The sequence below is a fragment of the Amphiura filiformis genome, chromosome 5, assembly GCF_039555335.1.
Source record: "Amphiura filiformis chromosome 5, Afil_fr2py, whole genome shotgun sequence".
Classification (NCBI taxonomy): Eukaryota; Metazoa; Echinodermata; class Ophiuroidea; order Amphilepidida; family Amphiuridae; genus Amphiura; species Amphiura filiformis.
In genome coordinates, this window is record NC_092632.1 from 50885425 (window position 1) to 50913135 (window position 27711).

The window sequence follows — 27711 nt, forward strand, 5'->3', positions numbered from 1 at the left end:
CGGTCTCGCAGTGTCAACATCGCAGATACCTGTGTATCTGGGATGCACTGGGATGGGAGCTATTAGACTCTTGTAAATTAATAATGGAAATCTCTTCAAACTGTTTTTAATTGTGAAACCTTGTATCTTACAATGTCAGGGGCACTACATGTACATACATTTTGTAAGATTGTTCTTTCAGCTTCTAGGAATATATGCATTAATGCAAGCAACCCAATTTGGTGAAATCTTTTTATTGACTTTTTGTAATTTGATGATAATTTTTTTTCAAGCTAAAAAAGTATAAAAAACATATTTAATTGACTTGAGGTTGTAAGCTCACGCTTAGCCTACATCAGTGCATGTTTTTACTTTCAGAAGGTCACATATTTGTCAACCTATGATTTCTAAATTCTAATCTTGATTAAGAGTTTTCATTCATCTTGCAGACAAGAATTTATACAAAAGAAGTTTCTCACTTGCAATTGTATCTTTTAAAACTCTTTTAATTCCTCTGATTCTCTCAAATTATGTGTTTTCTTTAAAAAGATTGAAGGAGTTTTAGTAATTGGCAACAATGACGAATTCTGCAACCCTAAAATAGCATCTATTACCTGCACACTCACGATGCAGAATTCATCATACGGTATGCCATTTGAATGAATTGCACATCTCCTTTAAACAATTCTTGTTGTTACCTAGCTGGGGGGTTTACACCCCCCAGCTAGGTACTGTAATGCTCTCCGATTCTTACAAGACGGCAGACCTGCCGTCTTGTTCTGTTTCTTACTGGTTCTTTCTTTCTTCTGGCAACACATGACATTTCGCCTAGCTCTGTTATGCTTTGACCGATTTTGACCATACTTGGTCACAAACACCACTGACCATGTCCCCACATGTGACATGATATTGAACTCCATTTGACCTTTGACCTGCTCACAATGGCAAAAATGTGATTTTTACTCTAAAATGCATCTTCTTCCACAAATAACATGTGATGGTAATATGCTTTAGTCATTTGACTTGAATTTGGTCGGTGTTTATAGATTGTTCACAGATAAGGGGTCAAAGGTCATTAAGGGGTCATTTCCGTCTGAAAGCTAAAAATATTCAAAAATCACTGTTTTTACAAATTACATAGCAGAGTGTTGTCATTAGCACACATGCATTACTACTAATCAGGGTCTTTGAGGTGCCTACAGTTTCGGGGTCAAAGGTCATTAAAGGGTCGCTTCCGGTCAAAAACCAAAAATCATCAAATATGTTCATTTTTTTATTATCTCAAAACGTAACCAGACCAGAGTGACATAAACTTTATATGCATTAGTGTTACTCGAGGTATGCACGGTATTTTTTATTTTTTTGGTCAAAGGTCATTTAGACGTCATTTCCGGTTTTAAGCTATACAACTTTAAGAATTTTTATCTCCATAACTAAGCATAGTAGATTTTTTTATTTAAACTGTAACAATGCATTTTCTCGGTGTATATAAGAGTTTTTTTTATATTGGGGTCAAAGGTCATTATGGAGGTCAAAACGTCAAATTTGCAAAAAAAATGTTTAAAACTACGGGAAAGTAGCTGTATATCAGTCTATGGAAGACGGATAAAGCTCCTACATGCTGCAGTGATGCACCATTAATGGTGTGAGATGTCCATAATAGCCTTGAACCAAAAAGTCAAAGTTTAAGGTCAAAGTTCAAAAAGTTGAAAATCCATATACAAGTTCCGATTGAGCTGGAAATCACCAGAAATGTTCCTTATGGCATCCTAAGCATAATGCAAGAGCAGTTAACCACATCCGCGACACAGGGGTCAAGTTATAGGGGTCAAAGGTCAAAATTTTTAATCGACCGACATGCTTGGATGAAGCTGAAAATTAATATAAATGTTCCTTGTGACACTCTGAACACAAGGAAAATACATTTAATGACATTTGTGACCCAGGGTAGGGGTCAAAGGTCATCTAAGGTCATTTCTGACACACGGTAAAATGTTTAAAATTGCGGATGACATGTTACAGTGATGCACCATTGATGGTGCATGGTGGGGATGTCTATAATAACCTCGACGCAAAAGGTCAAAGTTTGGGGTCAAAGTTCATTCAGCCATCTGACCTTCATGCCGTCTTGTGTTTGTTGTCTGCGGACAACTAGTTCTTTCTTTCTTCTTCTGGCAACAAAACTTCAAAATGCTGCTCCTCCTACATATTACACCCTACAATTACGTAACTTGCACACATGTATCGGCTATATCCAGTGCCCATAGGGTGCAAACAGAATTGGGATCAAATGTCATTAAAGGGCATTTTCGTATATAACCAAATATCTTCAAAATGCTTCTTCTGCCACATATTACATAGCACAATGTCGCACTTACACATGTGCATCGGCTTTACCCAGTGCCCATACCTTGCACACAGAATTGGGGTCAAAGGTCATTAAGGGGGTAAAATCTTACAATTGCATTATCTGGACATCTGTAAGGGTATGGGGCTCAAACTCAAGACAATAAATCTCATGACCAAGGGAACATTTTATGGGGGTCAGGTCAAAGGTCATGCAGAGGTCAAATTTTAGAAACGCATTTCCTGGACATCTGTAAGGGGTAATGGGCTCAAACTTGGTGACAACAAACTTAATGATCAGGGGAACATGTTGGAACACTTTGCAGGGGTCAGGTCAAAGGTTATCTGGGGTAAAATCTTTATAACTTCATTTTCTGGATATCTGCAAGGGGTATGGGGGTCAAACTCAGGGACAACAAATCTCATGACCAGGGGAACATTTTGCAGGGGTCAGGTCAAAGGTCATGTAGAGGTCAAATTTTCTAAATGCATTTTCTGGACATCTGTTAGGGGTACGGGCTCAAACTCCACAACAACAAACTTACTGACCTGGGGAACATTTTGGAACACTGTGCAAGGGTCATCTGGGGTCAAATCGTAGAATTTCATTTTCTGGATATCTGTAAGAGGTACGGGGCTTAAACATGGTGACAACAAACCTCAAGACCAGGGGAACATTATAGAACATCATGCATAGGTCAGGTCAAAGGTCATCTGGGGTCAAATCTTAGAATTGAATTTTTTGGACATCTGTTAGAGTACGGGACTCAAACTTGGTGAAAACAAACCCCATGACCAGGGGAGCATTTTTGGAACATTTTGTAGGGGTCAGATACCTCCACAACACCAACATGCCCCAGCTAGGTTTGTGGTCTATGACCACCATTTGCCACTAGTTTGATATAGTTTTTTTTTGGATTACGCTGATCATACAATCAAATTAAGAGACAACGGTGATGATGCAAGGGTTTTTCCCGAAGAGGCCAAACCTAGCCAAACCTATTTCCGGTTTTGAAATCTCTCTTGACCACTCTCTTGGTGTGGGTTTAGTGAGATTGATCTTGCTAGACCACACACTGTATTGCAACAGGTATTTGGCATGGATAACAATTAACTCTTGGAACGGAAAGTCCGAAAATGTTGCGGACCAGAAAACCCCTTTGCTTCATCAAAATGAAAAAATGTGCACAAAATCGCGCCAAATACAAGTTAGCACAAACCCTGATCATGTCACATAATTGATTTTCAACCTCTCAAGTATGTAGCTATTAAGATTATTTTTCAGAACAATTTTTCGCATATTTTAAGATTTTTTTCCTCAATGACATAAATTTAGCATCAAATTTTTATGTTAGGTAATTTTCCTCTTGGTCATGGTCAACTGATGGACATTGACCATTTGAGGTGATTGCAGTGACTGATAATAATTATGGCAATATTTCTTGCACCACTATGAATTCAACAATGTCATTCTCCCAGGAACCTGTGTTCCAGGTGAGTGCACCAATTACAGATTACTCAAGAAGCACAGTACACAAGGTGATTATGCGGTTTCTGTGCATACAGGAGTGATTTAACAAAATAATGAAAATGAAACCATTCAACTTATTATATACCCCTATTTAAAAATCTGTAGCTTTACAGAAGTGCAAAGTACAGTTAATGATTAGGGTCTAGATCAAGGAATTTAGTTTTGCTCAGTGACCAAAAAAAACATGTCAATAATTTTGACAATTAAGACAAAAATTAAGACAATTTTTTGAGGGAGGGGGGATCTACCAGATGACTACAACCACTTGTCAATATAATCTTCTCCAAACACTTTTTAAATACAGCTTATTTTAAAACAATTTCATTTTGGGAGTAATTCTGATCTGAAGGCTGCTTCAACTTTTCTTTAAGGAAGAAACAAAGTGAAACAAAGCAAGAGGACATGTCACAGATAATGAAATTTGTTGAGGGAGGAATCCACCAGATGACTACAAGTTCACCACTTGAAATCTTCTCAAAACACTTTTTAAACACAATAATTAATCAACTTTACTTTGGGAGTGACTCTGATCTGAAGGCCAATTACTTTTCTTTTAAGGAATAAACAAAGCAAGAAAGTTCAAAATTTACAACAACAAAAAAATTATAAAATAATAAAATACACTTATTTTGCATAAATTGCAGTTCAGCACTAGTTGGTATTAAAACAACAAGCATTTTAATTATGTAACATACAATGTACATGAAGAATTAGAGCAATTTTAAAAGAATACTAGTATTATTAGTACAGTATGTGCACAAACAATCACACTTCAATATGTAGCTTTCTCAAGCCATGTAATATTCATAGATTTGTGCTTGTATGCCAACAATTATTTGAATTATGTACAATATCTGTAGACAAACCAAAACAACACATTGATAAGCGCAATCACAACTTACAGTGTTAAACAAAGTCAGTGACCCCATCCATGTGTGACAGTTGTCACAACAACTAAGTTCAAATACATTGTGGCGTTGGAGTACAATGTGCATTGTATTATTGTGATGGATAGAACACTACCACCTGTACTGACATTCCTGACAGTCTGTATGCACACATCTGATTGTACTCAAGTATACTCATCCAATCAGAAACCCATTGGACACACATGATTTACTATGTTTCATTTATGACTTGGTATGTTAAATAACATAGAAATGACATTTTAGAATTGTTTTAATTGATACTAGTATAATCTGATTTATATCACCTACACCAGGCCTTCTCAACTGGTGGTGTGCACATCACTTTTGGCACTTGGAGTCAGTTGAAGTGGCGCACAAAGTGGCGCACAGTAATTTGAATATTTTTTCACATTATTCTTGAACAAAAGGAGTGAAAAATACCCAATCTGAGCTTTCTTCAACCAAATCATACCGATTAATTTAAGCTGCGGGTGAAAGCCAAACCAATCTTTTACAGGCTTTTTTAGCCTGGCTTGGGCATTTTGTTTGAGCCTGGTCCCATCAGGACCCAAGTGTGTGTCCACATGGAGCAACCATTTTAAAAAGAAACTGATGTATGTAATAATGTAGGTTCTGATTTATCAAATCACTAATCAATCTGTCCATAAAATTGATGAGTATGATGTGTCAGTTGAATCAACAGGACATGAACAAAGTGGACTGACATAGACGCCAAGAATCAGCTTCCATATTTTAATGTCAACAGATTTGTCTGCTTGGCTAATACTGAATAAATACACAAAGTACAGAATGAAACATATTATATTCTAGATATTTTTAGCAAACCTAACATGACATTTCATTGTCATGCTATATTGTACTCCATACGCTTTGTAATTTTCTCAAAAACTGCTCCTTTTTGTACGAATCGGAAATATGCATCATTTCCTTTCTGAAAATGTATACTTTTATATACACTGTATCATCATTGCGTTTAGAGATACAACGATATCTAAATTACTGCCTTGAGGAAGGCAAACTGAATATATAGTGATATCAGGATCGGTATTTGTATTCATTACTTGTCTGATCTCTTCTATGATACCCCATCACTGATAATCACTGATCACTAATTAAGAGACCTTTAAATAAAACTATTCACTTAAAATAATTATATAAATCACTGATTTGCCAAACCAAAACATTAAAATTTATCAAAATGGATTTTTGGAACAAGCAAACATGGTAGCAATCGGACAAGACAAAATCTGACTACTTGCATACATTCTTTTTTATGTCAATTTCTGACATGTTAAATTTTTATTAAAATATTTTACAGCATGTAATTCTCTTTTCAGCACCATTTTCCAGATACCATCTTGTTCATGTATTGCCCCATAAATGGGTGGATGGGATAGACGTATGAACAGCTTGGATGACAAATCCTGCCATCACTGTAATCACCAACCTCACCCAATCATTAATATACCGGGACAAAAACATCCACTAGTCTATGCTGTAGTACGCAATACAATCTGATAGCAGTAGGACCTACTCTCCTGCTGCGTATGTGTATACTTTACAAATTACAATTAAAAGCCGCCTTGGGACACAACAACTTCATATTGATTTTTCACACTGACTAACCGCAACCTTTTTAATTCAGCAAAATATAAATAATAATTAAGAGAAACAATCATTTGGAGAGCTTTGTTTACAAACCATTCTACCAAGCATGCCAGTACCTTGTTTACACCGGTAATGGGGAATACTAATCAATGCGTTTATGTAATATATGGAATATTTTAATCAAAGGGTGCCAAGGTCAAAAACGGCTGTTTAATCACCCCAAAGCGGTGTGTGTAATGGGTATAATTATAGACACAATGTATGATTAAAATCATAAGAACAAGGAACACATCTATGAGGATAGATTAGCATGATGTACGTGATTGCACGTGTGCACATTGTGTGCTAGGCAGTTAAAAATCAAGCAATGGGTGGCTGGGTGGAGTCAAGACTTTTAATACGCGAGGTGTGGTCCTAGTAGCACTTAGGAGTGACTCAACTGACAGACACTTCATTTCAATATAATTTTCCCTCATCATTTAGATAAATTGGCAAATATTACAAATATTTTTGAACTTGAATCATAGTATCTTTCATACTAAATTTTTAGGAATTTATGACTAGATGTGCAATTATTATTTTCACAAAAAAACAATGCAATTTAAAAAAAAGTAGCTAAATTAAAATTCTTACTTTCAGTCAAACGCACCTAAAATAAAATAAAACTGTAGGCCCTACACATTTTTAAGAGAAATTACATGTAGAATACTTTGATGTAGGCAAGTACTTAACTTGTTTGACATATTTTCAGCAACAATAAATCAAGAAAAAAAGGTAGGCCTAAATTCTATGAACTTGGTCAAACTATTTCTCGGGACAATGTTTGTTTTTTTTTGTCAAAAATTTAATGCTTTAAAAATAGGGAGAAAGATTTTGTGTAATATATTTTTAGCTTGTTGCTAGGGTGTTTTTGCAAGGGTGAAATTTGCCCGAAAATGTGTCTAGGATAGGGGAGAAAAAAATGGCCAAGCATGTACTATGTGTGCCTACTTTTTAAAGTTGTAATCTAATTTTCATCATGCTTTGCAAAAATGTTCAACCACACATTTAATGCAAATAAAATAGAATGTATTTATTTACAATTACAAACAACCTACAGTTGTTATCATAAAATCTTTAAAATAAGTTTTAAAATAAAAGGTCTACATTTTAACAGTATATAGTACCTTCAAGAAAAATTGATGATCTATAAAAATTTTATCAACCAAGTTATATAGTCACCATGACCATGCTAAAATTCACACCCAGTTGGATCAACTTACAATTAGATGCCACACTGCATCATGGCAAAAATCATTACAATAGCAGCATTCACAGATGGATATGCCTGCAACAAGGCAGGCTTAGTCCAGTGAGACTGGAAGTCTGACTCCCTTTGTCATTCATGGTCATTATTATGCAAATAATATGCACAAATTTGATAGTAGTAAAATTGTCAATTTATATCATTGGAAATCCAGTGAAAGTTTTGAGCATCATCCTACATGTTGGACAAGTTATGGCTTACACAAAGGACAATCAATCATTTCAGCTCATACTGTTACAAATATACCAATTTAAAAAAAAAAATACAACTGTAGATTACATAAAATATCCACCCAGTATTAATTGTATGTTAAAATTAAATAAATAAATAAATAAATAAATAAAAAGAAATTCCCCATAATGCAAGACAGAAAGAAACAATTCATGAATGCAAAAAGGATTATCATTGACTTTGAACATAAAATCAAAATCCCTATCCATCTCAAGATGAAAACTGACCATGCCAATTCCCTAGTAGTAGTACAACATTTATCAGTGAGGAAATTTGAGTCAAGTTTGAATACAAGAATATTTTACTTAGCTATTGCTGAAGTTTAAAAGGCCTCCATATGCCTGAGGCTTGGATCTGTGGCATTACAACCAGCCACTATAATTAATTCTATTCACTATAAAGTATAAAACCAATATATAGGCAGCCTGGTCTCACACTTAAAAACAACCTAATTTTGAAGACCATAATAGCCTGAAGATTATGCTGATGACGACAATGACATCGGATGGTATAAACACAATTTTGCAAGCCAAAAATCGCACTTCAATTTTACAAAAATTGAAAATGAAAAACAAAACAAAAATTATACTTTTTTTATATAGACTCCAAAAATTACTTGTTATTCATGGTTGGAAACTGCAGAAATACTGAGCACTACTAAAAAGAATTTGTACATTTTAATTACCGGTACTGTTGCTTTTAAGTTCTACTGATCGAACATCTAGCAATGCATACATTCAATGTGTCTCTGGGCCTCTGGCTGAAACTTTGTATCAACTTTCTAAATAAAAATCTGGATACAAAAACTAACAGCGGTATAAGAAAAAACGTACAAAACAACAAATCATATATACATGTACATTACTGGTACAACAAATGTTGTAAAAATGGTAGCCACATGTGATCAATTTCAAACCAAAAATGGCTAGATTGAAGGCTATGCAAGCATGCATGTGTACATCATCTGTACTCCATGGTAAGGTACTTTCTGTCTTTTCTGAATTAATTGGCTACCTTTCATTGTAACCCTCTAACCAAAATAAATAGACATGTAAAATGGTAGTGAAAGTAATTCTCAACACTTTTCTGTATCAAAGGTCAGAATTAGCAGGATAATGCATTCATAACAAATTATTCCATTCAAAGCATGGCCCTGTAATGCAGTGTTTGCTGGTGAATTGATGCTAGTACACTCATTATTATTTAGCCTTTTACTACAACCAGATCATATGGCATCATTTCAAATTAAAATACAATTAACTCCTAAGGTACAACTTGTGACCTTTTGAGCTGGTTTTTGATATTTATATTTTTAGTTCCATGCACATGTTTACTACCGGTATTCAATTACAATTCAAGAATTACTGTTTGACCCAAAATAGTTGGTATACATGTAGTACATCATAGATTTTAAATACCCGAGTACATGTAATGATGTAGTGAGAGGGTATTTGAAAATGAAACATGTTTTTAGAGATCTCAAATTCAATATTTATCACCTTATTGAACCATAATTGCTTAAATATAAAATGCAAAACAATTTTTTGGAACAGGTACAGTTGATTTGTGATTGCCATTTTTATAATGTTCAAAGGGTCTAGATAATTAATAGATAGCCAACATTAAAATTGTATTATCACACATATCCGTACTAACGTACGTTGCTACAAAATAAGAAAAAAATTCTGCAAGCCATTTGGGCCCTTGGTCTTAAACTTTTGTGAGCCTAACTGAAACTTGAACGTTCAAACCAAAAAGGACTTTTTATGTTTTTTGTGCCTGCTAATGCTATAATAAGCGCCTATTTACCATACATTAATTTTATTTGATGCAAAGTATCTGATGTACATTATAAATGCTCCAGTTTTTCCCCTTTCACTTTGTGAACAAATGCGTACCATATCAACTTTAAACTCTCGAATTCTTGACCAGTTAATATGCTGCAACATGAAACTTGGCTTGAAATGTCACATGTTTACCAAAATAGTGCCACATCAATACTATGATATTGTATGGTATCTAAAATGATCAAAAAATAAACAGGTGATGCCATTTAAAACATAGCCCTGGATTCACTTAACATTGTTATTCTATTGAACCAGGGACTACCACGGTGATCAATAACAAACAAGCAAATGAATTTGACTTACCCTGCAGGATAGGCAATTAGCCCAGAGTTTGGGTCACATGCTAGAGCGGAGTCATCTTTTACAGTCACACCAAGCACTCTCTCTAGAGTTACCTGAAACAAAATAAATTGGTTATGGACACACACCAGTAAGTTTACAGTTATCCGAGGACAAGATGTTGATTCAGTTATCAACTAGAGCATTTTGACCAAAAACATCATACTTTTTAATCTAGTAGCATTTTTCAAACTGTTTATTTTATTTTGATACACCTTGTATTAATACTACGCTCAAATCATGTATTGTAATCAATAAAATATGCATCATACATTTAGAATTATTCTCTGGTTAGAATTTTGTTGCTTCTTTATTCATCCCAATTTTTCACAAATTATCAAGTTTGCTTCATGCAAAGTATCCAGTATCCACTATACTACCACTACCGTATCAATTGCAGGAATCATAGATCTTTGATTCATTCAAATCTTTCCAGCAATAATCAATTTCCAGATTTGCACCACAATGCTTCCGGGATACCGTACATCTAAACAACAATCAACAATGCTGCTGGAAACTCACCCTTTCTGAGAGTGGAACCACCTTGCTGCGCTTTTTAGGCATGGGAGACCTCAGTACTTTCTTCAGTTGTCTATCCATGCTTGCAGTAGCTTAAAGGCGGCCCAAATTGTGACAAGTTCGAACTTTTTTAATTGTTCATCCTACATGTTTCACCATATAATGTAGATCTTAGAGAAATTCAGAAAGTATAGATCCAGTTATATTCCAATTGATTCCATTAGCTTGATGATGTAATCACTTCCTGTTAATCACAGATTTTGTGTGAAAGCCTGTGAGGTAAAAGAAAACAGACAATACTTAGAGGTTAATAAATGTGTAATTGTGTATCACTTGTTGGGAGTGAAATTGTACAAAATAATGCACACGTACTGAGATGTTGATGCCGGGGTTGATGCATCTACATGTAATGCACAAGCCCCGAAGGGGGGGAGTGCATTAGACGCATCAACATCTCAGTACAAGTGCATTATTTTGTACAATTTCTCGAGCAACAAGTTATACGCATTTATTTAAAACCTATTTCATACAAGAGAAAAAAATCCTGTGATTTTCGCTATTTTTATAACAAATTTGTCACTAAAAAGTTGGAAAATGCAAGCAAATATAAATGCATCCACCCGCAAGAAAAATGAAGTGTTCCCAATCTTCACAGGCTTTGAGTTTAAAAAAATTGAGGAGTGTGATAAATAGCACTCCTCAAACTTGTGAGGAATGTTCTTTTGTGAATGAGGAATGTGATTATGCTTAAATGTGATGTACTGTAAGCTTAAAGATTAAGGAGTGTGATAAAACGCACTCCTTGTGATTATTTAAGGAACTGCGGACGAGTGTGATCGCACTCGCACACCTCAAAACTCAAAGCCTGTCTTCAGGAATCAGTGAGTGTCACTAGCTCGGTTGTACATTTTTTGTAAGCCTTACATATGTATGCTTCCGAGTCTGAAAGGGCTTTTTTAACTATGTGGTGAAGTTCAATCCAAGGCATGTTTTTACTAGACGACACAAACTTAATAGATGGCACATTTGCATCTATGGAAGCATTGACTCTGCACTTGAAATCATCCCATAATTCATCAGTAACTAAACTGGGGACAATTTCACAGAAGTCATTTTTAATAGAATCCCAGTTTACCTGATGGTATGAAAAAACTTAGCTTAGCTTTATAGATAACAGGTTTTGTGGGTCAAGGGATGCCATTTAATGGTCACTCATGCCTGAGACAACAACTGATTTCTCGACTAAGGTGGAATTTGATGTAAAAAACAAGTCGAGAATGTTGTTGCCTCGAGTTGGTTTCCAGACAATTTGTTCCAGACCAAACTCATTTGTGATGTCAATAAGATTACGGCATTTTGACATACGGTAACAGAATTTAAGCAAAAGCACAATAATATGGACTACACAAAATATCGGTTAATACACCATAAAGGGTACAATTTTGGTTAAAACGCCATTTACGGGGTGATTTTGGTTAATCACGCCATAAGGGTTTGAAATATGTAGAGTTACGCCATTTAGGGTACGGTAGCAAATTATCCGGCACTGATTACGCCACTTAGGGGCCAGTTTTGGGATTGATTAACCAACACGACTTACACGAGTAGCTCCATTACATGTGAGTGACCCCGAATATAGTGTACTGAAATTAGGAGAAATATCATGGCTTTGTAGTTTTAAATAAAATAATACAGTCAAAATTTTGTGTAGCAATTTTGCGATGCAAGGAAAAAAATGCATCGCAAATGTCCGTGAATGCAGCGCAAATTGCGATGTGATACCGGCTAATGCAGACCCTGAATATGACATTACACAGGAAGGAGTAACTAAATAGATAAAGTTAAAACTAACTTTTACAAAGATTTTCAAGGTGGTAGCACAAGTTCTTAGACAATTTTTAGCACTTTTTAGAACCCGTACTTTCAGGATTCAGGAATAGTTGCCAATTGGCAATCATTTAATAGTCGTAGACAGTCGCGACTATCGCCAATAGTCAACTTTGACTATTTGCGACTTATTCGTGCAGGGCTATTTTTTAGTAGTCAGGCCTGGAAAATATGTTTATTTCCCAGCAAGAGAGATAAATTTCCCTCCAACTATTAAAACACAGGATTTCTCACCATTTCTTACGTATTTCTTTATCCAGAAAAGTAAAATTTCCCTCCAAATGACCAAATAATGACCAAAAAATGATAGATTTCACAATCAACATGTGTTTAAAATTTTTCCTCCAAGCATCGCTCGAGATCCAAACATATGCATGTATGAACAAACAGCAAGCAACTAGCATGACTATTGTCTGTCCAATTAACTTAGACACCCCGTGTTTGTTACTTATTTGAAAAATATCCACTTTCAAGGAAAGTCATGAAAGAAAAGTGTTAACATTCGCTGAGACCTAACAGGATTTTTGTGTTTCCAAAGCATTGAGTGAGAGTTTACCAGAAATTCTATTGAAATTGGAAGGTTTTTCTCAACACTTTAAAAATAATCCGGTAGAAGTTGGGTACCATTATTTTGGAAGGTCTCATTATACAGATTTGTAGGTATTGTGATTTTGGATAGTGAATAGATGAATAGTAAATTAATTATACTCCTCACCAAAAACATTTTATAAAAATGAAAAATATAATTCAGTTCATAAAATGCAGACAGTGTTTCTTATTGGTATATTTATTCTTAGTGTATTAACGCAGTGATCCCAGTTGTCCCTCAACCAATTACAACAATTCGGCGCGGTATTTGAATCTTGTTCTGTGCATGCTTTTGGCTTGGCCCAATTCCAAGAAAATACAAATTGTATGCCCTATGAATGTTCTGATGTTATTGGTGAGGAGTATAATTCACAATACACTCCAAACGCACAGTAACTTACCCTATCATTTGTTATAATGCACCAACTGTGACATCTTTTGAGTTATAGAGGTTGTGCATGAAATTATTGATTGGCTCCAAACAAAGGATTTGAACCGGGTGTCCTTCACCAAAATCCACAGTCCATTCAATCAAATATTGTCATCAACCTATTTGATCGTAGTGTATTTGTTATGCGTGTGAGACGTAGTGCTGGTATCGACAAGGCTTTGTCGACAATATTGTCGACAAAAGCACTTTTGCCGATTGTCGACAAGAGCTTTGCATGTATCGACAAAAAGTAAACAAAAACTTTGGCTAAGAAAGCTCGAAAAGTTTAACATCCTAACAAAAATTTACCAAGGTATTTTCAGGATCTCTTATTCTTTACATCTTTGTCAATTTCCCTGACGTTCTTGCCGTGTTTCTTTAGCGTTTTCATCCTGACTTTTTCGATCTATCGCACACGCTGGTAGCATCCAATTCTTTCACTCAGCAGTCGCCATTTTCGCTGTCACGCAATATTGGCAAACAGGGAAAGTCCCTGATGATCAACTGATGATGTCATTATATTTATTGAAACAAGCACACTGATTGGGTATTTATGTGAAATATATAAAATATGAGCCAATCACAGACACTGTTTATTTGCGATTTGACCTTTCACACGATGTTTTTTTCATCTCTGTATCTGATTCTGTGAATGTACATTGTAAAGCTATAATTAATATTCATTACACTTAAAGGTAAAGACGAATCATGATGACGCCGATGGGTCACGTATATACTTTGCACAGGGTTTAATTGTGAATGTACAGTTGAGTTATGAATATTCAGCGCATTTGCGGCAAGATGAAGCGCTAGCCACGCGGTGTGTGTTGAAGGGAAAGCCCCAGGCTATAATTGACATTGCGTGAATACATAGGTGGATATACATTTGTAGTTTGATGGCTAACCAATAAACCATGGCATCAAACATACTTTGATGTACTTTTTGACCAATGGACTCTGACACCAGGTATTGTTTTAAATAATAAACTAGACCAGGTATTGTTAATAATAAACTTGACTTCTTTATTGTAACGAACTGTCTCAATAAGCCTCCTCCGAGCATACAAAAGTATTTTCCAACTCACAAAACAGTCACGTGCTCGGAATAATGCACACGCTCTCCATATTTGGGGAAATGGGGCGGAGTTCAGAGTAAGTTGCGCGATGAGGCGGATTAATATCGGTAATTTGTGATTGGGCACTTCTTTCTGATGTTTACATTTAGCAACTGAAAAAAGGCGAACGAAGGGACGGGAAATCATCAGATTTGCGGATCTTGTTTGGTATCTTTTTTATATTTCAGCTCAAAATCTAGCATATTTATCTCATTAAAATGTAATAACTTTCACAACTCTTGCCTGGTTTTCTAAAAATGGGTCAATCATTCATTGCCAGTTCGTATCGCTTTCATGGTATTCCCGCAGCGTGTGGTGCCGTCGTATAGGTTGTGGAATTTTGCACCCGGAACGTCGCAAAATTTGCCAGGTTTGTGGGACGATTTTGTGGGTTATTAATTGTCGACAGTTGTCGACGTCGGCTTTTTAATTTTGTCGATTGTCGACAATGAAAATGCTTGCCGATACCAGCACTAGACTGAGACGACCTCTCGCGGTGATTGCAAACATGCTTTTGTTGAATGCATTTGAGTAGACCGCCATTATTGTGAATTAGTAAAAGGATCAAAGAAAGAGGGTGTCATCACTGATCAATATGCATGACTACAATGTTCAAACACCCCTTACTGTAAATAGATTATCCCATCAAAAGTTTCAAGTCATTAGGAATATTCGGCTGGACCCAGATATCTTGCTGTAAATCGGTCAAAATTGAATAAAAGTAGACAAGGAAGAATATTTTTTCATCGCTTTACTAATAATTTCTGTTAGGTCTGACCGTGTTGAGCAACTTTTCTTTCATGACTTTTTGCCAAAGTGAAAACTTTTCGAAATATATCCCAAAAACCAGGTGTCTAAGTTATTTGGACAGACAATAGTCAAGATTTCCTTGCGGAGTATGGACCAAGAACCAAGTTACCAAGTACTAGACTTTTTACACAAGCGGCTAGGGGACGCAGGGGTAACCTTGTCAATCAATGGTTATTCTATTGTCCACCAAAGTTAAGCTTATATGATATCACCAATACGTTTATATCCATGATCAATCCAATCGATAGGCAATTATCCCCAGGACCACTGTGCGAAATTGACCAAGTTTAACGTGTGCGCATAAATCTGCATGGAATAAAAGTTAACTAATTATAAAATATTACAATTTGAAATGAAATAAAAATTTATAATAATAATGAAAAATCATCACAATGTTATAAATAATGATAATAATAATAACTTTTATGTTAAATCATGGATTATAATATAAAGAGCTACCAAGTAATCTACATTTTAATGTGAAGGTCTGAAAGGCCATCCCGCAAACACAATACATTTTTGGGTACACACTACAAAAATATTGTTTAAATGTTTTCAAAATGTTATTGAAAAATATTTTCTGCAAACATTTTTTGCCAAATATCTTGAATAATGATATGTTTGAGAATATTTGCAGTAAGTTATCAAAAAATGTTTTGAATGTTAAGAAAAAGTTTTATTCCCTTTATATACCGTACCCTTTAGGCTAATACATGGATCGAATCCATGGGTTCCTACATTTTGTACAGTCACCCATGGAAAACAGGGTACTGAAAAGCAGTACACCATGTCCAGATGGGCTAAGGGATGGTTTGAGGGCCGATCTGAGGGCTGATGACACACATTCGATGGGTGTATTAGGCTAATATAACCCGACATTTAAACATTTTCTGGCAACCTTTTCTAACCTTTTGCGAATGATGTCGAAAACTCAAAAACATTTTGTGTTTGCTGGGATAATTGAACATAATTCAAAATTGAATAACACAAAAATATAGGCCTATATATAATAACATAAATAATATTGCAAAACTATAATACTAATAAATATGTATTAGGCCTATACTCAAAAGACGCATCCTATTTGTATTAACAATAAGAGAATTATGAAAGTGCTTAGTTTTAACCAAATAAAAAAAAACACAAAGCGCATTTTAATATAACATTTTTCTGCTAAATTGAATTGGTATTTGTTGTATTCAAGTTAGGCCTACATTTTATGACAAGCTTAATCATGCTGTTCGTGCGGATATTTTTAATGTATAACATTACGAATTCATTAGGCCTATGATAATGATAAAAAAATGTTTTAATTTCTTTAATAAAAAAAAATCTTATATCTATATAATAATACGCTATTCTCTGTTTGTCTATTTGTCTATTTGTCTGTTTGTCTGTCTGTGACTGCTAATGTGAGGCCGTCGTAAAGTCGTCGCACGGGCTCAAACTTGGTGAGTGGGTGTAGTTCTGTCCTGGCAAGAAGAAGTTTATGTTCGTTAAGTCATCTGACCCCGGGTCCCTCCCAGGGGTCATCTGAGGTCAAATGACTAAAAACTTTGTCGTGTGAGGCCGTCAGTAGGTCGTACAGGGCCCAAACTTGGTGGGTGGGTGTAGTTCTGTCCTGGCAAGAAGAAGTTTATGTTCGTTAAGTCATCTGACCCCGGGGTCCCCTCCCAGGGGTCATCTGAGGTCAAATTACTAAAACTGTCGTATGGGCATGAAACTTGGTAGGTACAGACAACATAAAGAGCCAAAATTTTGGAAGGTCATTTTGGGGTCATCAGAGGTCACCCCAGGTCATCTGAGGTCAAATTGGTAAAAACTGTCGTATGGGCATGCAACTTGTGAGGCCGTCGTAGGTCGTACAGGGCCCAAACTCGGTGGGTGGGTGTAGTTCTGTCCTGGCAAGAAGAAGTTTATAAAATTAGTTAAGTCATCTGACCCCGGGTCCCTCTCCCAGGGGTCATCTGAGGTCAAATTACTAAAACTGTCGTATGGGCATGAAACTTGGTAGGTACAGACAACATAAAGAGCCAAAATTTTGGAAGGTCATTTTGGGGTCATCAGAGGTCACCCCAGGTCATCTGAGGTCAAATTGGTAAAAACTGTCGTATGGGCATGCAACTTGGTACGTGCACGTACAGACAACATTTAAAGCCAAAATTTTGGAAGGTCATTTTGGGGTCATCCGAGGTCACTCACGGGTCATCTGAGGTCAAATTAGTAAAAACTGTCGTATGGGCATGAAACTTGGTACGTACAGACAACATTTAAAGCCAAAATTTTGGAAGGTCATTTTGGGGTCATCCGAGGTCACTCACGGGTCATCTGAGGTCAAATTAGTAAAAACTGTCGTATGGGCATGAAACTTGGTGAGTACAGACAACATTTAGAGCCAAATTTCTGGAAGGTCATTTTGGGGTCACCAGGGGTCATCTGAGGTCAAATTAGTAAAAACTGTCATATGGGCATCAAACTTGGTGGGTACAGTCACCATCAGCCAGGTAATCGTGCCCAGCCGAGAACCGCCAAATATGGGTAACCGCCTAGTACCTTATATTCTTATAATATTATCATCATTTTGTTTTTATTGGTTTTTTTTTAATCGTAATCATAAAGAAAAAATTAAGTCATGATATTAAACTTGTGGCGATCCTGACTTTTAGACCACCCGAGCTATATAAGGTACAAATTGCAAATTTATCATATTAAACTTTAAAGGTTAAACATGTTCTCAACTGTACAAACATACCTTTTATTCCATCGAACAAGCTTTATTTTGTTCCAAAATTCACGATTTTATAGCTATTTTTGACGTAAAAGAGCTGGTAACAATACCGGTGATGCCAGCTCCGACGTTTTCGCGTAGCACAAGCGCTTGATGTACGCTTTCGTTTTGACGGTAATTTACGCTAGCGTATCATGCATTTTCAAGCGCTGTTTGACATCGCTTTTACTGCGTGATTTAATTCTGCATTTACATTGTTTATTCAAAATGGCGAATTTCTCGAAATTTCCCTCATTACTCAAAGCCCTGCCCGTTTTCACAATATTTTAGCTTCTTGGATATCATCGGAAACATAGATTAGTAATATTTGGTAGGTCACTGTATTTTTAAAGATTTTTTAGATGATTTTTACGATGAAAAAATTGACGTTTTAAGCTTCTTTTCAAAAATTGCTTTTAGCTTGTTAAAAAACGGGTAAAAAATCGTTTTTAGCTTGTTGGATATTTTTGCTAAATAGTTTAAAGCTTGACTCCTCAGATGAAACTTTTAGTTTAAGCTTGTTAGAATATTAAACCTTGGATGAAATAGTAATATTTTAGCCCTATATAGCGCGGGTGGTCTAAAAGTCAGGATCGCCAAACTTGTTGAGTGCTGAATCCAGGTACCTGGTTGAATCACCTCGTAAAGTATTAAAGTGAGCCGCTGTAGCTTAATTCCATGATCTTGATCCTACTTTTATCGATATACATTGATCACTTATCGGATTAAGTATTGAACACAATAGTTTATAGATGAAGTATTTGTACAAGGTTACCCCCTGCGTCCCCCTAGTTAGCTAGCCGCTTGTCTTTTTACATTGAGCATTTTTGCTGAATACGATTAACAAAATCGAATAAACAAACAAAATGAACAAAAAACATTAACAAAAAAAAATCAAACACATCAGATATGCAGACATACATACATTTCACTGACTGTATACTACACCGGCCGGTTTTAAGTCCAGCCCCGGGCCGGTAAGCTTAAAAATCATGTAAATTTATCTCGTCCACGACCACATACCTGTAGTGTATAAATTGTAGACTGCATGTACAGAATTTGCAACGTAGTAGAGTGAACCTTATACATCAGTCAGCAGCTGAACTCTGTATTGAAACAGCAGACTGTTCATTCATTGGCGAGTTCTTTACTTCCAACTTGATCAATGTTGATCGATCTGATTTCATCAGATGATTTGCGGTAATTTCGAATTCCCTATGACAGTCAGTTCAGCAAATCCGTCAAAACGAGCATATATACCAAAACGGGATGTACATCCCGAACGGGATGTATAAGCGGGAAGTACATCCCGAATGGGATGTATAAAACGCCATGCTTACAACCGGGCGCCCAGCAGCAGGGCCCGCGTAACTTAACTCATTTGCAGTGATTTATTCCAGGACATTAATTATAGCCTTTCTTGCAGCACATGTTCTCAAACGCGATGGAAAGCAATTTATTTTTATTTTAAAGATTGTAATTAATATATTTGTATGCAATATCAGATTTAACCAGGGACTCAAACAGAAGATGGATCAGCCAAACATTGTTCTCTTAGTGCAACGTAGAACCTTCTTTTTTTCCCCCGTTTTCAGCGCCTTAAGCAATGATACTATATAAAGAACCTTAAAAAGTTATACATAAAGCATAGACTCTACTTTTTAGAGTACTACATGTACATGCATATAAGAACCTTAAAGATTTAAATAGGCCTAGTAGAACAGCGACTTTCAATCTAATTATTTCAAGGACTCGCATCGCAAAGTTAAGAAAAGTGAAAAGTAGTAGGCCCTATGTTGTTGTTTTTTTGTGTGGATAAAACCATTTGCTTGGATAGGCTAAAGAAGATTTCTCTTTTTCATATAGAATCTTTGAAGGGTTCTTAATGTTCCATCTTTAGACAAGGAAATGCTTTATTGTAGAACCTGAACTCTTCAAGGGTTCTAAGTAGAACAGAAAAAAGTTTTAGGCGAAAAAATATACATTGTAGAACCAAAAGGGTTATCACTTCTTTTCACTTTGTGATTAGTCCCTGAACTATTGATTATTATAAACTCAAAACTCGAAATTTGACACTCGATACTCGAACCTCGAAATATGAGACTCGAAAAAATTTATATAAGACTCGAAACTCGAAATATGAGGCTCAAAACTCGAAATATGAGACTCGAAACTCGAAATATAAGACTCGAAACTCGAAAAATGTAACTCGAAACTCAAAATATGAGACTCGAAACTCGAAATATAAAACTCGAAACTCGAGATTCGAAACTCGAAGATAAGCAACACACACGAAGTAGCACTTTTTGAGTAGGCCTATTCTATACTGATTTTCATTCAATATGCAGAAGTCGGTTTTAGTGGTTTTGTAATTCATTCATTCATTCATTCATTCATTCATTCATATTTTATTTTGCCAATAATTTCGTCCCAACCCTAAAAGGCCTAACACTGACCCCAACATTTTATTATAAACTGTAAAAAATAAAAATAAAAACCAAGAATTGTGAAGCAGATGCATGAAATTGCACTATAACATGTAGACTATGAGGCATGAGCATTTATCTTTCACTTCTGTAGTCTACTCTTGGGAACTACATGAAAACATAACAAATCAAGAGAAAAGATATGTCTGAATTAATATCCAAAAAGTTCCCACGTTTTACTTGGGACATTTAGGAGTTATTTGGGGTTAAAAATGTGTTTTTCGTGATTTTTTTCCATTTTTGCCCAAAAATGTCAAATATTAAAATAGCTGTAACTTTAAAAATAAATTGAGTAGAAATTGTATTTCTATTGTAGATGTTACATGTCACATGGATGTATAACACTGGTGAATAAAAATGTCACAGCACAACTCTAAAATATAAAAATATGGCAAAAATCATATTTTTGTGCTATTTTGGCCATTTTTGACCTAAAAATGTAATTTTTGCATGGAAAAAAAAATAAATATATATTTTATTGATTTAAGAAATATGTCATTATATCAACCTAGTTATTCTGAACAAAAAAGTTAATGATGGTGAATGGCTGTGAGCTATAGTTTTTGATCTATGGCCCTTTCAAATTCACATACGGACTAAAATAGCATGTTTTTTTGTCAATTTTTCTTATATTAGGCTGAAAATGGTACTTTTTTGTAATTTTAACAAAATTTTCAATGTTTGTAAAGTGGGAACTTCATATATTATGGACATATTATAGTACTTTCATTTTAAGCTATTTGTAGATCCACTGGTAGCTCGGTTTCCATGGCAGCAGCAATTATATTGGTCAATTTTACTAATTTCAATGCAGCAAAATCGTTTTAGTCATCATTTTACTGCATTGAAAGTAGATAAAATTGCTGCTACCCCGGTAGTGGGCATACTAGTGGATCTTGAAATAGCTTAACATTAAAGTACAATTACATGTCCATATTATTAAGTGAAGTTCTCACTTTCCAAAAACTAACAAGTTGGTTAAAATGGCCATAAAGGACCATTTTTGGCGTAATATTGGAAATATTGAACAAAAATGTGCTATTTTAGTCCATATGTGAATTTGAAAGGGCCATAGATCAAAAACTATAAGTCACAGACATTCACCGTCATTAACTTTTTTGTTCAGAATAACTAGGTTGACATAATGACATATTTTTTAAATCAATAAAATATATATATTTTTTTTTTTTTTTTTTTTTTTACATTTTTAGCTTAAAAATGGCCAAAATAGCACAAAAATATGGTTTTTGCCATTTTTTTATATTTTAGAGTTGTGCTGTGACATTTTTATTCATCAGTGTTGGAAATCCATGTGACATGAAACATCTACAATAGAAATGAAATTTCTACTCAATTTATTTTGAAAGTTACAGCTATTTTAATATTTGACATTTGTGGGCAAAATGGAAAACAATCACGAAAAACCCATTTTTAACCCTAAATAACTCCTTAATGTCCCAAGTAAAACGTGGGAACTTCTTGAATATCAATTCAGACATATCTTTACTGTTGATTTGTTGTGTTTTCATGTAGTTCCCAAGAGTAGACTACAAAAGTGGAAAACCAAGGGCCGTAGAGATGCATGCCCCATAGTCTAATGGGCATAGGCCTATCCTCGATATTGCTCAACATTTAAAGATCTTACCATTTTTAAAACGAGTAGCCTACGTAACAAAAGGCTATATAGGCCAAAAATGGCCAGCCTAAAAATATTATCTGCATTTTTGTCTAGTCTAAATATCTAATGCATTTCAAATAAACCATGATGATAACGTAGTCAATGAAATAAAGTAAAATTTGACGAAAATGGTTAAATATAGGCTAAAAAGTACATGGGGATCTCAATTTGCAAATCTTAAATCATGGTCTAGATATATGTTGCGAGCCCAGCGAGTAGGAAAATTTGCATATTTAAGTGTTTCTGTACTGTTTTCCTAAGCCATTTTGAGCGTTTTATTCAAAAGGCGCCCATGAATGTTTGCCAAAAATCGCTTCCCCCTCCTCTCGGCTTGCCAAAATTGCTTGCCCCCCAGTGCTTTCCAATGGACATTTTATTGTGAAATGTCATTGTACAAGGAATACATTTTAAAAAAAATTCCACATAGCCCCCGAATGAAAAGTATTTAATTATATTTGTAATCACTCAAAAAGCATTTTGTGTGAATTTTACATCCGAACTAAGTGCTATTAAATTTTTATGAGCCTTTTTATTTTACATGTAAAGTCTATGAGGGTGGACGGCAATATTGAAAAACCCTCATTTTGGGCCATTTTAGACACTAAAATGCGCATAAAAAAGAATAGCATTCTTAGTTCGGATGTAAAATTCACACAAAATGCTATCTGAGCGAGTACAAACATATATTTAAAGACCCATTCAGTGATCCCAGCGCCAGTGCAAAAAAATTAAAAGTTTATAAATTGCTTAAAAGTGAAGGATAAGTCATTCAAATTGTCATTTGGTATTTTTGAAATAACAAATTTGGCAAAAAACGAAGAAAACAGCAGTACTGACGAAGTTGAAGCCACATTCAAATACATGTAGCTAAATTAGATACTGTAAGTATCTAAATAATCGTGTTTAATGTCTTATTTTGTCTTAAATACACGGCTTTAGGCTGAACCACTCGCATGCTGTGTTAGCACATCTATGACAAAACAAAGGTACCAAAATCTGAATTTTGATGATTTTTACGAATGTCCGGATGAGCAAATCACTGAATGGGCCTTTAAATACATTTATAGCAAAAACTAAAAATGTCCTATACCTTAATGGTTATGGAACAAAGGTGCCCCCCCCTTTCGGCTCGCCAAAAATGGGCTTGCCCCCTCCCCCAATTTACCCTCCCCCTGGGCTCATAATAATTATTACACAGCCCCTTATAGTGCAGGCCTAACCAAGAAAATCATGCATTTATTTCAAATCGTGTTTCAAATCTATTAAAACATACCTCAAATTGCATTGAAGATTCAAACATTTTGGTTCAAGATTGACATTAAAATTTGGCTTCCTATATACCATTTTGGTGAGCCACACTGGGGTGCCCGGGGGGTTCCCCCACAGTCAGGAAATTTTACAAAATAGGTCACAAACAACCATTTTCCCTCTATTTTATCACAATTTTTAAACTTCACCTTGGAAATACCGGTACCTTTCAGCCCCCCGCACCAAAATTATTAAGGAGCTGAGCCCCTCCCCGTTCCTGAGCCTATGATTTAAGCATCAAAAAGATATTTAAAATATTACAATTCTGAAAATTCACCAAATGACGACTCAACACATGCCCTGATGTGCTGTAGAGATTGGTATGGTGTATCCAGGCCCGTACGCAGGATTTTGTTTGGGGGGTGCTGATTTTGAAAAAGTGGACTTTTTTCCCAAGGGGGGGGGGGGCAATTTCGTGAAAAGTGGACTTTCTTCCCAAAATTGGGACCATTTTTGACCAAAAAAGCGTACAAAACCTGATTTTTTTGCTCGCTACGCTCGCAATTTGTGATATTTTGGGACCTTTTGTATACTTTTGCAAATGGGGGGGGGGGGGGGGGTGCGTACGGGCCTGGGTGTACGTGTATCAGAGAAGATCTTCTCTGGGTGTATGTTGTGTTCGAATTTCCGCGGAAAATCCGAGCAGCTCAACTACCAAAAAATTGCGGAGAATATATCATAAACTTGAAGGAAAATGGTTCCTTGAATGCATGATATTTTAACAATGAAAAAAATCATGAGCCGAATTATTCCTCTCTGCCTTTTAACGCATAACAGAATATTGGAACTTGATTACTGGTGAGCCGTGCTGGTGAGATCCCTAGGATCTAGGCCTACTGGGAGCTACTGGGTACGGTGGGCAAAATAATTTACTGGGTGGGCTAAGCCTAAATTAATGTCCTCGCAGTTTTAACGGAAGGGGCTATCATGCAATATTATTGTATGCGAGTTTGATACATTCCTAAATCTGGTGTTCGCTCTATTCAATGCCAAAGAAAATCCCTCTCCCTGCTAAAAATTGATTGCCTCCTCGGCCTGCAAAAAAGACCTTTGCATACGTTGACATTTTCTGTAATGTTCAGTTTCTAAATTCTTTTTATAGCTTTGGCCTATAATAGGCCTAAAGCGTTTTAAAGTGTATCCGTAATATATATATCCCCTTTTGACTTGCACCCTTTCCATTTTCAACTTAAATGTTGATAAACATTTTGAATTTTTGTTCAAAACCAAGTGAATTTTTACTGACTGCATAATTATAATGTGTCGTCCTACAAAAAATATTGTATAGGGAGTAAAAATTTACTTCGTTTTGTCAAAAAGCAATCCAAAAATGTGTAGGCCTAAGCCTACATTACTGAACAAACCTGCATGATGAATCTTTTCAACGAACTTAAAAGTTGCTTTTTGAAACAAATTCATCAGCCTGTGTGGTTTGGTAATGAACGAATAAATAGAGTTTTTCTTTTGTCAAAACCAATTTGAAGAAAACTTACTAGTTTTTCTTGCTGACAGTTTCGTCAGTTAGCAACTGACTTTATCAAAGCTTGGTGTTGTTGTGATGATCCAACAGCTGACGACTGGCGGGAAGTTATGTCACTTCCGGTGTTAGTCTTGCTGGCAGTCTTCAGAAGTGGATCGTACACGTGACTAAGATTGTAGACCCCCTCGTCTCTGTTCATTACTCCTCGCCCCCTCTTTCTGATCTGTATTGATTCTTTAATCCATCTGGCTTTCCTATCACTCTCTCTCTCTAAGATTTTGGACTCCCCCCAGTTGCTAATATGATTAGCCCTGGCTACGTGATCGCTTATGGCTGAGTTCTTAAAATGGCTCTCTGATTCTTTCCTCTTTGACCTTGTATACTTTTGTTGACTTGCTTTCTCCGCCTCCCTCCTGTGTTCATCCAGACGCGTGCCGAAAGTTCTTTTAGTTTCACCAACATAAGTTAGCTCACAGCTACCGCAGGGAACTTCATAAACACAATTAGGGGTTTTAACCGGATCTTGTTTAGGCCAAGGAAAGTCGATTTTGAGTTTCCCGTCACCCGCCCTCACTTCATTTTCTGACCCTCACTTGAATTCATTATTGTGATTTTCCAAAAAATACCAATGAAAACTGGTTATATTTGCAAAAAATTATGAATATCCCTTTATTTTTTGTGGAAAATCAAAATCAAAACATGTACATTTTGCTGTCAACCTTGCAGACTCTTTGTAAATATACTTTTGAATCTCATTTGGGCTAAACATCTATCTATAAGTGAGTGAGCGGCAAATAACAACACATTTTACATGCGTGTTGGTCATATAATGAAAGGCAGACAAATAATGAATAATGAATAATGAAAAAGTTACCTCACTTGTTTTCAGAAATTATGTGACGGGAAACTCAAAATTGACTGTTAGGGGCCTTATCTTTCGGATGGACCACCATTTTTCTGATCGTGGTATGGGGTCTCATGGCGGTCGCGATGTCGTGTTTTTTGAGAGTTCTACTTATTCTTTCCGACACTCCCGCTACGTAAGGTAACACCACCAGACCTTTACTTTTTTGTTCAGATGTTGTGCTCTTACTTTTCTTTGTCTTTTCTTGTTGTTTGGCTTCCATTTGATTCTTGACTTTATCAATTGTCCACTTTGGGTAACCACACTTAGCTAGAGCCTGTCGTATGTGTTCCTCCTCTTTGACTTTATCATCCTCCTCCGTAACTATTCTGTCTTTCCTATCAAGTAACGTGCGCACAACTCCCATTTTCTGATGAAGAGGGTGATGGGACGTGAAAGACAGATATTGGTCTGTATGGGTCTTTTTTCTGTAGACCATGAGTTTGATAGAATTGTCCGGTTTGCGTATTATTAGGGTGTCCAAAAAGGGAATTTGGTGGTCCTGTTCTTCCTCATACGTGAACTTTATGCTGGAGGTAGTGTCGACCTGGTTCAGATGTTCTGTCAATGTTTCAGCTGAGTCTTTTTGAACTATTTCTAAAACGTCGTCGACATAGCGTTTCCAGAGGCGGGGTTTACACTGTAGTGGGGCAGTAAGGATGGCGCGCTGTTCTAACCATTCCATGAAGATGTTCGCTGTGAGGGGACTGACCGGTGACCCCATCGCTGCACCAAATTTTTGTTTGTAGATGGTGCCCCGGAAAGTGAAGTAGGTAGTGGTCAGAACAAACTTCATTAAAGCCATAATATCTTCAACCTCTAAAAGCGTGCGTTTTTTCAGATCCGGATTCAGAGTCCAAAATCTTAGAGAGAGAGAGTGATAGGAAAGCCAGATGGATTAAAGAATCAATACAGATCAGAAAGAGGGGGCGAGGAGTAATGAACAGAGACGAGGGGGTCCCGGGGGGGGGGGGTTCTTCCTGGTTGAAGGTATACGGGGATGTGCCACGGTTTTGGGGTACCTTTTCAGCGATTTTGGGATAGCGATGGGTGGGTTTTCAGTGGAGGCCAATGCGCCCGATTGGGCGCATGTAGGGAAAAGTGGCTTTAAAGCGCCCAATTATGGCCAATTTGGGCGCTTTTTGGGTGCTTTTTCTTGAAAATTGGTATACTGATGGGTAGCAAAACAGCAAAAAGTAGGTATAGAGAAAGTCAGCATCCGAAAGTCTGCGTGGCACACCCCGTACAAAATTTTTCGAAGAACCCCCCCGGGAGGGGGTCTACAATCTTAGTCACGTGTACGATCCACTTCTGAAGACTGCCAGCAAGACTAACACCGGAAGTGACATAACTTCCCGCCAGTCGTCAGCTGTTGGATCATCACAACAACACCAAGCTTTGATAAAGTCAGTTGCTAACTGACGAAACTGTCAGCAAGAAAAACTAGTAAGTTTTCTTCAAATTGGTTTTGACAAAAGAAAAACTCTATTTATTAAAAGTTGCTTGCCTTGCACAGCTGCACCCCTACCAAAATCCTCCCTTGCTTAACAAAATCCCCCCCAAACAAACAATGAAAAACAACAGTAAACAAACAAACAAAAAATTTGAATGAAGTAGGCCTAT

At 36.2% G+C, this 27711-nt stretch overlaps 2 protein-coding genes across 2 annotated transcripts in view; both read right to left on the reverse strand.

Annotated features, from left to right (window-relative positions):
- The window catches only part of LOC140152256 (uncharacterized), an 88485-nt gene extending 69061 nt beyond the window's left edge, over nucleotides 1–19424 (reverse strand). The window contains exons 1-3 of the mRNA XM_072174561.1: nucleotides 19256–19424; nucleotides 10639–10907; nucleotides 10081–10172 (exon numbers count right to left, since the gene is read on the reverse strand). Coding sequence (XP_072030662.1) covers nucleotides 10081–10172; nucleotides 10639–10716 — 170 coding nt within the window. The 5' untranslated portion in view covers nucleotides 10717–10907; nucleotides 19256–19424. The remainder of the gene's footprint in view (nucleotides 1–10080; nucleotides 10173–10638; nucleotides 10908–19255) is intronic.
- LOC140152257 (uncharacterized) lies at nucleotides 10873–26812 on the reverse strand. The gene is made up of 2 exons (XM_072174562.1): nucleotides 26278–26812; nucleotides 10873–10907 (listed from the first exon to the last, which is right to left on the reverse strand). Exons 1-2 carry the CDS (start codon nucleotides 26810–26812, stop codon nucleotides 10873–10875), a joined length of 570 nt encoding a protein of 189 aa, XP_072030663.1.
- Between the last annotated feature and the right edge of the window lie 899 nt (nucleotides 26813–27711).

Excerpts from the sequence above, each read along its gene's own strand:
- LOC140152257 (XM_072174562.1), bottom strand. The coding sequence starts at position 26,812 with ATGGGGTCACCGGTCAGTCCCCTCACAGCGAACATCTTCATGGAATGG. Across the intron at positions 10,908-26,277 it reads ACAAGAAAAGACAAAGAAAA|GCTTTCACACAAAATCTGTG; the intron begins GTAAGAGCACAA and ends TTTACCTCACAG.